The sequence below is a fragment of the Cynocephalus volans genome, chromosome 3, assembly GCF_027409185.1.
Source record: "Cynocephalus volans isolate mCynVol1 chromosome 3, mCynVol1.pri, whole genome shotgun sequence".
Taxonomy (NCBI): Eukaryota; Metazoa; Chordata; class Mammalia; order Dermoptera; family Cynocephalidae; genus Cynocephalus; species Cynocephalus volans.
In genome coordinates, this window is record NC_084462.1 from 21,334,525 (window position 1) to 21,349,392 (window position 14,868).

The 14,868-nt window shown below is 42.5% G+C and overlaps 1 protein-coding gene across 2 annotated transcripts in view; it reads left to right on the forward strand.

Moving 5' to 3' along the window:
- Positions 1-10,248: 10,248 nt before the first annotated feature.
- CYTH3 (cytohesin 3) overlaps positions 10,249-14,868 on the forward strand; it is a 130,757-nt gene continuing 126,137 nt past the window's right edge. For both annotated transcript variants that reach the window (XM_063090400.1, XM_063090401.1), the window contains exon 1: positions 10,249-10,416. In XM_063090400.1, the coding sequence (XP_062946470.1) occupies positions 10,380-10,416 (37 nt within the window). In that variant the 5' untranslated portion in view covers positions 10,249-10,379. The remainder of the gene's footprint in view (positions 10,417-14,868) is intronic.

The window sequence follows — 14,868 nt, forward strand, 5'->3', positions numbered from 1 at the left end:
CCTTCCTTCTCCTCATTTAAATCCTACTGCATTCTGTTTTGTTTGTGTTTTCTGCTGGCCAGCACAGGGATTGAACCCCAGACCGTGGTGTGATCATTGCCACACTCTCACCAACTGAGCTACCCGGCCAGCTTGTTTGGTTTTGTTTGGAAGTTAAAACTTCCCTAGCTTGTTGGGCCCCTTCCCAGTCAATACTGTCCTGCCCCCAGGTAGCCACTGTGCAGTTTGGGTCCTCTGGGGAGCAGTTGGAAGTGAAGGGGTTCATGGGGGGCAGTGGGGCGAGGGAGCTGGATAGCAGGGGAACCTTCAGAACACAAGTGTAGCCCTATGAAAGGACAGGGGAAGGAAGGACCTCTGCTGTGATGCAGCTCTGACCATCTCGGCCAGCATGATGCGGAGCCCCAGAGTGAAGGCTGCCTGTGAAAGGAGCCCAGAGAAGAGCCCCGTCCTCTGCCCATCACCCAGTTTCTCCCCTTGGTGACATCTCATGTAACTATAATAAAATATCAAAATCAGGAAATTGACATTGACGTAAGGCGTGTGTGCAGTTCTATGTCATTATATCACACATGCGGATCCATGTGGCCACCACCACAATCAAGATATAGAGCTTCCGGGCCGGCCCGTGGCTCACTCGGGAGAGTGCGGTGCTGATAACGCCAAGGCCCCGGGTTCGGATCCCATATACGGATGGCCGGTTCGCTCACTGGCTGAGCGTGGTGCTGACAGCACCAAGTCAAGGGTTAAGATCCCCTTACCGGTCATCTTTAAAAAAAAAAAAAAAAAAAAAAAAGATATAGAGCTTCCTCCACCACAGAGTTTCCTTCCCTTTACAGGCACATGCATCACCCTCCCTCTAAAATATACCAACCGTGGGCAACCACTAACCTGTCTTTATAATTTTGTCACTTTGAGAATGTTACGTAAATGGAACCCTACAGTATGTCACCTTTTGAGATTGGTTTTTTTCACTCAGCATAATGCTCTTGAGATCCATCCAAGCTGTAGCATGTACCAATAGTTCATTCCTATTTTTACTGCTGAGTGGTATTGCATGGTAAGCATGTACTAGTTTGCTCGAACTATTTACCTAGTAGGACACTTTGGTTGTTTCTCGTTTTTGGCTATTACAAATAAACTGCTGTGAGCATTCATGACTGGTTTTGTATGGACATAAGTTTTCATTTCTCTGTGATAAATGTCCAGAAGTGTGATTACTGGGTTGTACGGTAAGTGTATGTTTAGTTTTTTGAGAAACTGCCAAACTGTTTCCAGAGTGGCTGTATCATTTTGCGTTCCCACCAGCACTGTATGAGATCCAGTTTCTTCCTGTCCTCTTCAGCATTTGGTATTGTTACTAACTTTATTTAAGTGTTCTATAGGTTTGTAGTGATGTCTCACATATGTGGTCTTAATTTACATTTCCCTAGTGGCTGATGATATTGAACATCTCTTCATGTGCTTATTTTTTGTCTCTGTATCCTTTTTTGCTAAAATGTCTGTTCATGTTTTTTGCCTGTTTTGTGGTTTTTTGTGTGTTTTTGTTTTTTTACTGCTAGGTTTTTAGAGTTCTTTATAAATTCGAGAAATGAATGCTTTGTCAGGTATGCAACAAATATTTCTCCCTGCAAATATTGCAAATATTTTTGCAAATATTTTCTGTCTGTAACTTGTCTTTCCATCCTTTTAATAGGGCCTTTCACAGAGCAAAAGTTTTCCATTTTGATGAAGTTCAGTTTATTGATATTTTTCCTTTATGAGCTGTGCTTGGTGTCATGTCTAAGCACTTTTCACTAAGACCTAGGTCCCAAAGATTCTCTCCTCTGTCACCTATAAATATTCAGTTTCTCCAGCCCCATTTGTGGAAAAGACTATCCTTCATTGAATTGCTTTTACACCTTTGCCAAAAAGCAGTTGTCTGTACTCGTGTGGGGCTATTCCTGGGTGTATCTCAATTTGGGGAGAACTCTTTACTATGTTGAAGCTTCCGATCCATGAACACAGTATGTCTCTCCGTTTATTTAGATCTTCTCTGATTTCTTTTATCAGAGTTTTACAGTTTTCAACATACAAATCCTGAACATATTTTGTTAGATTTACACTCAAGTATTTTTTTGTGTGAGGGATTGTACATTGCATTGTATTTTTAATTTTAGTTTCTATGTGTTCATTGCTAATAGATAGACATACAATTGATTTTTATGTGTTGATCATGTATCCTGAGATGTTGCTGAACTCATAAGTTCTAGGAAAGTTTTTGTAGATTCCTTGGGATTTTCTATGTAGACAATCATTTCATCTGTACATAAGGACACTTTTACTTTTTCATCTGTTTGCCTTTTATTTCTTTTCTTGTTTTATTGTGCTGGCTAGAATTTCTGATACTGTACTGAATGGCAATGGTGAGAATGAAATCCTGGCCTTGTTTCTATTCTTAGGGGGAAAGCATCAGTCTTTCACCATTAATTATGATGTTAGCTGTGGGTTTTGTTGCAGATTTTTAAAAAAAATCAAGTTGAGGAAGTACCCCTCTATTCCTGGTGTCTTCAAGTTTTTAATAATGCATAGGTGTTGAATTTTGTCAAATGCTTTTTTTGCATTAATTGATATAATTATGTAATTTTTCTTCTTTGCCTGTTACTATGGTAGATTATGTCAATTGATTTGTGAATACTGAACCAGTCTGGCATCCCTGCAATAAATCTCGCTCGGTCTTGGTGTAAAATTCTTTTTATATATTGCTGAATTATGTTAGCATTTTGTTAATAAATTTTGTGTCTATATTCATAAGGAATATTGTCTGTAAATTTCTTTTTTTGTACTCTTTGGTTTTGGTATCAGGGTAATATTAGCTTTATAAAATGAACTGGGAATGGGCCGGCCCGTGGCTCACTCGGGAGAGTGCGGTGCCGATAACACCAAGGCCCCGGGTTCGGATCGCATATAGGGATGGCCGGTTCGCTCACTGGCTGAGCGTGGTGCTGACAACACCAAGTCAAGGGTTAAGATCCCCTTACCGGTCATCTTTTTAAAAAAATAAAAATAAAAAATAAAAAATAAAATGAACTGGGAAGTGTTCCTCCCTCTTGTTTTTTTTGGAAGAGATTGTACAGCATTGATGTTAATTCTTTACACATTTGGTAGACTTCTCCAGTGACATTATCTTAGCCTAGAGATTTCTTTTCTGAGAGTTTTAAAATTATAGATTTAATTTCCTTAATCTTTATAGGCTCTTCAAATGATGTATTTCATTTGGATGCTTGGTGATAACTTTTGCTTTTTGAGGGGTTTGTTCATTTCATCTAAGTTGTCAGGTTTATGAGCATTGAGTTGTTCATAGTATTCCCTGTTATCCTTTCGATGTCTGCAGGGACTGTTTTGTTCCTGATACTGGTAATTTGTGTCTTCTCTCTCTTTCTCTCTTTTTTTTCCCCCAATCTTGCTAGAATTTTGCCAAATTTTATTAATCTTTTAAAAAAACCATTTAAAAAATTAATGAATTTTATTGTGGTAAAATATACATAACATAAAGTGTTGTTTCTCTCTCAGTGCATTCAAGATTTTTCCTCCCCCCTTCTTTTTATTTTCAAAGTTTTCTTATTGATGTGTCTTGGTGTGGTCCTTTTTGGATTTATTCTGTATGAGGTTTACTCAGCTTCTTGTATCTGCAGGCTTATGGGTTGTTGTGTTTTTTTTGCCAACTTTGGGAAGTTTTCAGCCAGTATTTCTTCAAATACTTTTCCAAGTTTTCCCTCTTTATCTTCTCTTTCCAGAACACTCCGGTGACAAGAATGTTAGATCTTTTGTTATGATCCCACAAATCCCTGAGGCTCTGTTCATTTTTTCACAGCCTACTTTCTCTCTGTTGCTCAGATTGGACAATTTCTGTTGATCTGTTTGCAAGTTCACTGATTGTTTCCTCTGTTCCTTTCATTCTGCTGTGAACCCATGCATTAATTTTTTTTTTTATTTTTATAAAGATGACTTTTGGTAAGGGGATCTTAACCCTTGACTTGGTGTTATCAGCACCACGCTCTCCCAAGTGAGCTGCGGGCCGGCCCCACCATGCATTAATTTTTTTTTAAGACAAATTTGGTTATCGTTTTCAGTTCTAAAATTTCCATTTGGTTCTTCTTTATATCTTCTATTCCTTGGCTGAGGTATTCTACTTCTTTGCCAAGACTTTCTATTTTTTTATTTGTCACAGCATGTTCATAATTGCTCATCAAATGTTTTTCTAACAGCTCCTTTAAAATCTTATGCAGATAATTGTAACGTCTCTGCCATCTTGGTATTAGCATCTATCGGTTGTCTTTTCTCATTCAACCTGAGATTTTTCTGGTTTTTGGTGTGATGAGTGATTTTCAATTGAATCCTTGACCTTTTGGTATTGTTATAAGACTCTGGGTCTTATGTAAATAACCTGTCATCTGCAGCAAAGAAAGGGGGGACATGTCCTCATTACTACCAGGTGGGAGTGGAACTCCAGGTTTTCCACACCTGGCCTCTGTTGACATCCTGGGGTTGGAGGAAGAGGCACTTTGTTACTTCTGAGTGGGGGTGGAAGTTCAGGTTCTTCCTAGGCCTCTGCTGATACCAAGGTGGCTGGGAGGGGCAGGGGTGCTTCAATACAGCTCCCACATGGCCTACGCTGATACCACGGGCCAGGGGTGGTGGGTGACCTTGTCAGTTGCTGGGGGTAGTCAAAGTTGTGACTCTCCAGTTAGGCTTCGTTTATATCACCCCAGTGGGGAGGGAGAGGAGCCTCATTACTGCTTGGATGGAATGAAAGTCCCTGTTCCCCACTTGGCCTTTGACATCACCCTGGGAGCAGGGACATTGGTTTTAGCCACCTCCTTTCAACCCCAGGCAGGTGAAGATCCAGGCTCTCCATTCAGCCTTCTGCTGACTTTGGTAGGGGTAGGGCTGGCTGGAGCAGAACGTTATTGTCTAAAAGTTTTCTGTCTTGCTATGCGATGCCCTTTCTGATCATTTAGCTGGAGAGAGTAGGCTTTTGTTGGGGCTTTTTTTGTTTTTTGTCTGCCCCAGTTGGTATTTCTGGGTTTCTGAATTTCTGGCTTCTGCAGCATCAAGTCTAGGATATATGAGGCAGAAAGAAAACCCAGGGAATTCACCACCAGGTCGTTCCTTGGATCCTGAGCCCTCTGGCCCATCTGCTTTCTTCTCTCCTCTTTTTGGAGTCTTCTTACATTTGTTTCCTATACAATGTGCATAGATTTCAGTTGTACTTAGTGGGAGGAGTAGGGAAAAGTACTTCTGCTCTATCTTTCTGGAATCAGAAGTCGGTCTAAACTACATTATTTTTAACATTGAAAGTGATCAGGAAGTTCCAGAATCTGCCCACTATGCTGTTAAACGAGGGGAAAGAGAGATTTAACATTTATCATTGGGCACCCTGATTGGAGGAAATACAATCATTTTATGTTTTTATTCCAGTGAAGTAGGGGTCCTTAATAGTCCTTAATATGTGAAACCTCAGTGATAAACTTTAATCACATTTATTAAATGCTAAAATGTATTAGTTTAAAAAAACAAAAGCAGAACTCTAAAAATTTAATTTACATGATTAATCCATGATTGATGGACAAGTATCTGTGCGGGGTGTGCACATCAGACCTCTGCCCCTCTTTTTTTTCCTAAGAAGAGCAGCCTTGCCAGGGGTGTGGTTGGAGGTTTCCAGGGCCCTCACAGTGACTCTGGGCGCCAAGGTCTGACATGTCCATCATTAAAAGCCATTGACAGTGGGCTCCTGTTGAATCCCCAGGACCTGTGTGGTGGAGATGCTAAGAACCAGGTTGTTGAATAAATAAACCAATATCCAAGGAGGAGGCACAGAGTCCCCTGATTCCTGTATGGAAATGCACATGTGTGACCTGAACCCAGTTCTTTAGTGGACTGGTGAGGTATGAAGTGTGTGACACTTCATAAGCAGAGGGCATGGAGCATGGTAGGGGTGCGTTCTAGAATGCAGGCTTGGAGGGAAAGAAGCCATGAGAAGGAGGCAGTGAAAATGGGTAGCCCTCACTGAAATTCAGCTTTGCCTCCTGGCTTGGCTGACAGATTTCATCTGGCTTGTGAATAAGAGGGTGGGGAAACTTTCTACTTCTGTGCATAACAGTGACAAGCATTCATTGGGTGCTTACTGTATGCCACACATTTTCCATGTCCTATTTGATAGCATCTAGTTCACACAGTAACCGAATGGGCCAGGGTTCTTGTTGATCCCATTTCACAGAAATTTCACAGAAACTAGGACACAGGTGAAGCAACTTGCTTGAAGTCACACAGCCAAGAAACAGAAGTGCCTGGGCTGTCTGACTTTAGAGCCTCAGTCATCCAGGTTACAGATGTGGCACCTTGTGATGCCACATGAGTGGGAGCCAGTGACCATTACTCGTCATTACTGGGTGTAACAACCAGAACTCATGGCTGCCTTTTGCTGTCCTACAAGTCAAATTGCAGAATCACATTTGCTTGGGCATAATTAGGCCCTCTGGGTCACAGTGCTCTATGACCGGTGTTCTGTCACTTGGTTGCTGGAGCATACTTTCTATTCAGAGGACCATGATGGCAACAGATGTTCTATGTCCTTCTGTTTGTCTTTTTCACCCTTTTTCTTTTTAATTGCCTGTCGCATAATACACTCTGCATCCCAGGATGGCTTCTCTTGATGATTTTAAGCTGCACGCTGCAGACTCTGACCAACTTCTTTTTTTCTGACCAACTTAATTTTTTAAATTAATTTTTTTGCTGTTTTTAGTAGGTCAGGGACATACTATAAAAATGAAGAACTAGATAAAAATAACACAGTTTTTTATTATGGTAGAAGACACCTTGGATATAATAATTTAATATTGATGCTGCCTTGAGTGGATATAATGCCTTTCTTCCAAAGGCAAATAGCTCAAAATGTTGGTTAAATTATCTTTGCCAAGTTTACCACAAAAGAGAAATCTGACCACCTTTGTTCTTGCAAGTTACTAATCAGTCTGAAAGGAATTAAACTGCCCTTGGTAATGTGAGGCCAGGGAACTGATGTCAACTGTGTGGATTGCAGAGGGGAGGAAAACAAGAACAAGGTGGACCTCATTGAATATCTGGAAAGAAAGACAGCATTGTGAAGGATGGGATGTCTGGGCTTTTGAAAAATTAATGAGGATGTGACTTGACACTTGGACCCCTGTTGTTTGCCTGAGCAGAGTGGAGCCTGTTAATCTGCACAAAATCATCTCCATTCCAACGAGATGTTTTCTTTCCTAGATGAAATTAGATTTCAGAAAACATTACTTTCCTTTTGTGACTGTGAGCTGACACTGAGCTGGCTGCAGTGTATGCCTTCCCCAGACTGGACCAGACCCCTGAGCAGATGTAACAGATTAGTCGAGGTCCCCATCTGCTGATGGTCACTACTGTGTCTGCATTTCTTAACTGTTATCAGAGCAGATGGGAATTGCTCTGTGCAGGGTCTGGAGGCAGCCTGCCTTTTTTTGGCCAAGCATAAAGAAACTGGCTTTGTCAGGGTTTTGGCTCCTGTGACACTTAGTGCTGGGAGAAGACATTTCTGTCCAATTTCATAGACTTCCACTTGGAAGATGGAGATAAATGTACAAAAGAGAAGTCCTCTGACTTTTCCGGAATGTGCACATTCTTGATTTCTTAAACCATTTCTGCAAAATGGCCAAAAGGCTGATAAATGGGTTTCAACATATTTTCAGAATGTGTCCCACTTTTGATGGCCCTGTTTGTCCAGCAGCAGTAACAAATACTGTTGTCTTCCCCCTTTATTTGACATGGCCACACCCTGCATGGATAGTGGAGAAGGAATAAATACAGACTACAGTCTCCGTCCTGAAGGAAGTTTTAAGGCTGCAAAGCCAATACACATGAAACAGAAAACACTGAGAGAAAGTCCATAAATAGGGTAGGACATCAAAATTACAATTAAATAATTATTCGTGTAATTATTTGCCTAATGGCTGTATTCCTTCTAGGCCATGAAGAGAGAGATTGAATCTGTTTTTTTCATCACTGTATTCCCAGCACCTAGGACAGTGCCTGGAATACAAGAGGTGCCTAAATATTTACAGTCTGACCAAATGGCTGCAATAATATAATAACTGGGTTTAATACTTGGTATCTCGGAGCAATGTTTGTTGCATGAACTGTTTTCCTTACAAATTCATTTATAAGACTTTCAACATCCAAGCAAACCACGCATAAGCTAGACATAAAGTGAGTGCCTATCTCAGTGGGTAACTAGGATACTTAATGTTCCTATATGTGGGGGCAACATGCGTGTAAGCAGATTAGATAACTGCTATCTTGGTAGGATTTGAAAGCTACCAGGAAGCACCTCTTTTAAAAAAATCTAATTTTTCCATAGATATTAATTCCTTTAAGCTGTGAAGGTTTTGAAGTCTTCCAACTTCCTCTTTAAAGCATACAAATGTTGCCCTAAGTCTTTATTCCCCCAACATTTTTTTTTTTTTAGATGACCAGTAAGGGGATCTTAACCCTTGACTTGGTGCTGTCAGCACCACGCTCTCCCAAGTGAGCCAACCGGCCATCCCTATATAGGGATCCGAACCTGTGGCCTTGGTGTTATCAGCACCACACTCTCCCAAGTGAGCCAACCGGCCATCCCTACATAGGGATCCGAACCTGTGGCCTTGGTGTTATCAGCACCACAGTCTCCCAAGTGAGCCATGGGCCGGCCCCCCCCAACATTTTTGTAGACTTTATTGAAATGAGGGCCCAGGCTAAACTGTGGGGGTAATATAATATTCTGCTTACAAATAACTGGGTTGTGCTTTGTTCTGATGAAAATTAGATTAGTTAGAGACCCAGAGAAGCAATTTTCACTTTCAGACTCTGAGAGAAGCACCTATGGATCATACTCTAAGAAACCTAAAGAATTAGAAATTGACATTGAAAAGCATTTATAATTGATAGCATCTTTGAGTTCAAAGCTCCACATATCACATTATCGAGTTCAAAGTATTCTCTCATTTTTCTCACTAAGCTGTTATCTCCAAAATAACAAAGCTGACAGGAATAAGATCAGGAAACCAAGTTTGTGGGTTGGGACTTGAATCTATATCTTCTGACTCCCAGAGTCCTTTTCTGTTACATCTCTGTCACACAAGCTGCCCAATATCTGCACCCAGAAGTGTCCCCCGTGACTCTGGAAGTACCGGAATACCAGGTATTTAATTATTGGGGTTATTAAGAGATTGAGCTCTTTGGAATCATCCCACAATCTATCACAGAATGGTGAAAATTGTCCGCCTTGATAGATGACAGCGGAAGGATCCTTGGATTCAATTGGAAATTTGTAAATATAAAACAGTTGCCGGAAAATTATATTACAGATGAACTATCTCCTCCATTACAATGTTTGTTTTTCTTTAATGCAATTTAGTTCAAGCAGAAAGGCTTGCGGGGGGTGAGGGTGGGGGGACACATTCAATGCTTCAGTATTTACTGGAAGCGAGATATGGGGAATGAGAAACCTAATCCATAAATTTGGAACAGGGGTAAGCCAAGGCCTTCCGCCCAGGAGGCCTGTGCTTAGGAACCTGGCTGTGCCCACGGGAAATTGAATTCAGAGCTTTCTGCATCATAAATCCAGGGCAGCTGGCAGCTCTCCAAGGGAGACTGGAGCTAAACTCCAAGGGCATCTGACGCCAGACAGGCCAACCCTACAATGCTCTCTGAGAGCTGGACCCCAGGTGTGCTGAGCTGGGATTCGGTCCCAACCTCATGACAACAGTCATTTATAAGCCTTGCACTTTGTTAATTTAAAAATGCACTCATCGCCAGGAAATGAGGAGAGACTCCATTATACATCAGAAAGCTGAAAGGCTGGAATTATTCTGACATGTCTTGGGGCCGAAGGAGGAGGCCTGACTTCTGAGTGCGTTCGTTTCTGGGTCTTTTCCGCACGTGCGAGTTGGATCCCTGGCCACTGGGTTTTGCAGAGTGGGGCGTTCCTGTGACCCAGACCCACATCCGTCTCCAGGCCGCTGGAAGGAGAGCGGCGGGGAGGTCTCGAGCCGAGCGCGGTTGGCCTGTGCCCCAAGATCCCGGTCGTAGCCTCCCAGGGCCGCAGACACCGCCCGAGCGGGCGGGGCCGCGCGGCCTCAGGCCCCGCCCACCGCGCCGGGAGGGCGGAGTCTAGGTCACGTGACGGCGCACCGAGTGGCGAGGTCCCGCCCGGCCGGAGGAGGCCCGGCCGCGACCCGGGCCGCACGCTGTGGAGGTGGTCGGTTGTCCGCGCGCTCCGTCCGGCTGCGCCCCCTGCCCACGGGCCCTCTCCCTCCGGCCCCGGGCTCGCGGGCTGCGGGAGTGGCCTTAAGATGGATGAAGACGGCGGCGGCGAGGGCGGCGGCGGCGGTGAGTGTCGGAGGTGTGGCTGGCCCGCTGGCGGCCTGGCATCAGGGGTTGCGGGCGGGCGGCAGGGCCGGGGTCCGGAGCCGGGTCTCTCTGAGGAGATGGGGTCCGGGACAGCGCCGGTGCCGACTGCAGGAGGTCCGAGGCGGGCGGGGCCGGGACCAGAGGCGGGGACTCCTGGGACCCTAGGGAGGGGGGCGGGCCGGGGTCGCCGCGCAGCCCGAGCAAGGATCCCGGTGAGAGGCCGGGGCCGCCGCGTGCCGGGGTCGCCCTGGAGGCTCGGGCAGGGGCTCGGGAGTCACTCCTCTGGGGCGGGGGACCTTGTGGGGCGACCTTTCCTTCATTTGGTCGCCAAGGGCGTCCACGCCCTCCTGAACCCAGCCGTTTCGGACGACCCCTTCTAGCTGCTTTGCTCAGGTGGTCTGAAGCAGGTGAGCCGCTGGGAAATGGGGAGGGGAAAGTTTTGACTTGGGGCTCCTTCGGGGTACAGGAGGGTAGGGTAAGGGAAAAGGTTGGAAACCACGACAGTTTTCTTGGTTTTAGGTCAGAAGTGGTTGTTGGAATTGCTGAAACGAGGAGGGGGCAGCTAGAGTTCCAGATCTGGGTACGCATTTTATGAAATAGCAAACGTTACAGAGTAAGCAAAAAAAGTAATTTGAGCCAAGAGTGGGAGTCAGGAGCTAAAACCAGCAGCAGAGGTGAGACCAGAGATCCGGGTGTGGAGGACACCTTTCCGAAGTGGGTCGTGTCCGTGCCCGGCGTGGCCCAGGTTGTCTGTGTCTGCCGGTCAGTTTCCTCTTGCTGGAAGAGTCGTGTTTGTTGTAAATTACTTAGTGAAATAAAGAATACTGTCGTGTCATGCTGTAAATTAGGTTTTAAAAACAAACAGAATAACGTGCCTCTGTATGGAGTGGGTCATTTATTTGGAAAGCAAACGGTTAATACCCTTATTTTTACAGGAACACCCGAAGTTGAGGTTGTCTATACTTTTGCTAAAGATCTTTTTGCTGACAGACCGAATCGTCAGAACACCATAAGGAATAAGGAAGCACTTAGAAAAATGTTAATTATAGGCTGCTAGAGCAGCTGCCTGTGAGAATCAGCAGTATTGAATGCTTCAGAATGAAGTGGTTAATCAAGGTGCCTTCTAGAATTCAAGTGCTGCTCAGAGGGAAGTGTTTTTGCTGAAAGAAGCGATCTCACTGGGATGGTGGGAAGTTGGCACTAGTCATGGCATTTGGCAAGTTCAGTTCTCATAGTTAAAGCTAGGGGTAGCACTGTGGCACAGAGTGGGTGTGTTGTTTATGAAAGCGAGTGCTGTGGAAAAAAGGAGCCCAGTTGCAAACCCTCCTACAGCCAGGCTGTTCGTCTGGAGACACTAGAGCCTAAGTAATGGATTTATTTGCTGTGGGTGCCATGCTTTCTGCCTATCACAATTTGGCATAGCAGTTTTCCCTTGTTAGAAAATAAAGAAAAACAACTGTAATATTTAAACATTTGACATTAGAGTTAAGGTAGCTACCTGGCTTGGTGATTTAGTTTGGAAGGTGCTTTGGACTCTTAGAAATATAGGATACTTGAAGGTAAAAGCAGGTATGGAGAGGAAAAAAGGAAGCCCATGTGCTCCAGCAATTTGTAGATCTTGAGTTCTACAACAAAGGATGATATTAAGTATCAAAAGTCTTAAAACTATATTTGGGCTATTAATATCTTTTCTGGGAATATATCACAGGAAAACAACCTTGAAATTCAAAAAATATCTCCTGCATGAAAGTGTGCATTACACTATTTATAATAGTAAAAAATAGGAAAAAGCAATGCCCAGTGATAGGGAAATTATGGGAAGTTTATTGGATGAAACATTTTTCAACCATTAAAAATAAACATTTTTATACATCGTGGTCTAAACAATGTAAGAACTGGTGACATTATGGATGTTTTATTTTCGTAGTTTTTATGTTTTGGGGAATAAGCGTGTATTACTTTCAAATTTGGGGGAAAAAACCCAGTTTATAAAAGGCATGCAAATGTATCATTTAATTCGCCTTATTAAATGTATCATTTAATTCACTTCACTGGAACACTCAGCAATGAACAGATACTTATTGATTGCCTGCTAAAATGCTAGGCAGCATGCTAGGTGCTGGAAAACAGCTTTGAACCTTTATTGATTTGGTTTACTAAAACCTTTCTTCCTTGCATGGTGGAAGACACTTAAAATATGTTTGGCAAAGTTAGAATCAGTATTTCTTTTTGTATCAGTTGAAAATCTTTCAAAGTTTTGAAATATGAGTCATTATATAGTGATTACTGTTTAAACTTGATGTTCTTAAATTTAACTTGATTGTTGGAGGTTTTGAAGTGAACATACCTCTTTACAGTTCTTTACAGTTATTAATATCATTTAGATTTTTTAAAAAATGCTTTGCTTTAAAATTCATGGTTTTAAAAATAAAGTCAGCCCTTTGAAAGGGAACAGTTTCAGTTGCCAGCTGAAGCATAACATTTTGGGGAGTTTGTGTTTGTATGTGTATGTATATATTTTTAATTTTACTTTTTTTTTTTTTTTTTTGGTGGCTGGCCAGTACAGGTATTGAACCCTGGAGTATTTTGGGGATATAGTACAGAACTTTGAATTAAAAAGTAAAAAATAGGGTAAATAATCTATTCAAACAGTAGTTATGAAGTAGTAATTTGGCAAAAGCCAAAGATAATTTAAAAGATCTTTTTTGTTAATGGGTTGGTCGTTAAAAGACATTAAAATTGATTCTTATTTGCTGTTTTTATAATTTAACTTTTTGTCAAGGGTAGTAGTATTTGTTCTTGTAATGCAAGATAAGGTGAGAGGATGGTGGCATGAGTGGCTGGAAAGGAGTTACAAGGAGGAGCAAGTGGCGGGTACAAGATTACAAGAACATGTTGTTCCTTATAAAGTGTGCAGAGTGTAGTTAAGGTATTTTAATTCCTTTGGGGCTTTGTTGCCTTTCAATTTTTCTTGAATAGTTCTTGAGATGTGTCTCTACCCGGAAGGTGACTGGCCAGTTTGGCTCATTGCCATCAGCTCAGTGCTCAGTTTGGGAATGTGTCTGATGTTCTTGAATGGACCTTCCATGTCAGATGAGATGAATAAACTTTAACTGGTTTTCCCATCCCTCATTCCCATCAATGTAGAAGAGGGTTAGGACTGTGCTTCACGTGAAAAGATGCTGAGCCTCACTCGTGATAAAATAAGTATAAATTAAGACTCAATTGAGAGTCTATCTTTCACTTGTCAGACAGGTGATAACACCCAAGTTTGAAAACAGTCTGTTGGCAAGGCCTGCTGGTAGGAGTGTAAATTAGTCACAGCTGTCATGGAGGCAGCACCAGCCTGTGTCCTGTTGGCTCAGATTAATTTCTTGCCCTTACCTTGAAGAGCGACTCATCTCTGCAGGCAACATTTCCCAGGCCCGATCAGCTGCCTTCTGGCTGGGTTTGGCCAATGGGAGCCACTGGTGGGAGATTGGATGGCAGGAAGCAAGAGGCATTGGAGGCAGGCTGGTTGTTTTTTCCTCCCCTCATTCTGCCTCAGTGTCTCTGGCAGTCTTGTCTCCTTTTGGCTCCAGCTCTCGCCCCTTGGACCCAGCCCCTGAGCTTTGGAAGTAATCTCAACCCATTCACCTTCCACTTGAGAGGTGGTAGCAGCTTTTCGCTCTTGCTAATGTCAGAATTGTCTTACCATTTTCTGTTTGACTTCTCAGTTTTTCCGTCACTCGTCTAACCAAATCCTTACTTATTAAATTCCCTCTGATTCAGATCCTTGAAGGGATGGCTGTTTCTCTGGGTGGACCCTGATAGATACAGGAGTGTTGGGCAGTAGCGTTTAAAATTATAAATGTATAAATTCTTTGACCCAGTAATACCGGTTCTAGGAATTTAACTTGCAGATGTATTTGTACATGTATGAGATAACATAGGTACAAGATTATTCACTGCCTTGTTTGAGTGTCCAGCAGTAGGAGTCTTGTCAAATAAATCATAATATACTCAGACGGTGAATGAAGTTGCAGAAAGGAACAGGGAAGCTCTTTATGAATTGATACGGAAAGATCTCCAAAATATGTTGAGTTACAAAAGCAAAGTATAGGAAAATGTGCATTGTGTTATTTATTTATTTATTTATTTAATGGAAGTGCTTGTATATTCATGAAAATTCTCTGGAAGGTTTAAATAAGGAACTAATAACAATGATTACCTGTTTGGGGAGGTTGGTGGGAACTAAGGGGATGGGGAATATAGGTAGAAAGGAAACTTTTCACTGTATGCCTTTTTATTTTTTGAAATATAAAAAAGTTTAAACAAGTCTACCTTCCTTTTTCCTAAAATTGGAAAACAGTTTTGTAGAAAAATATTGTGTTGGTAAGAAAAAACCCTTTTTAAAGGAATTTTTATATATTAAAAAATAACACAATATAT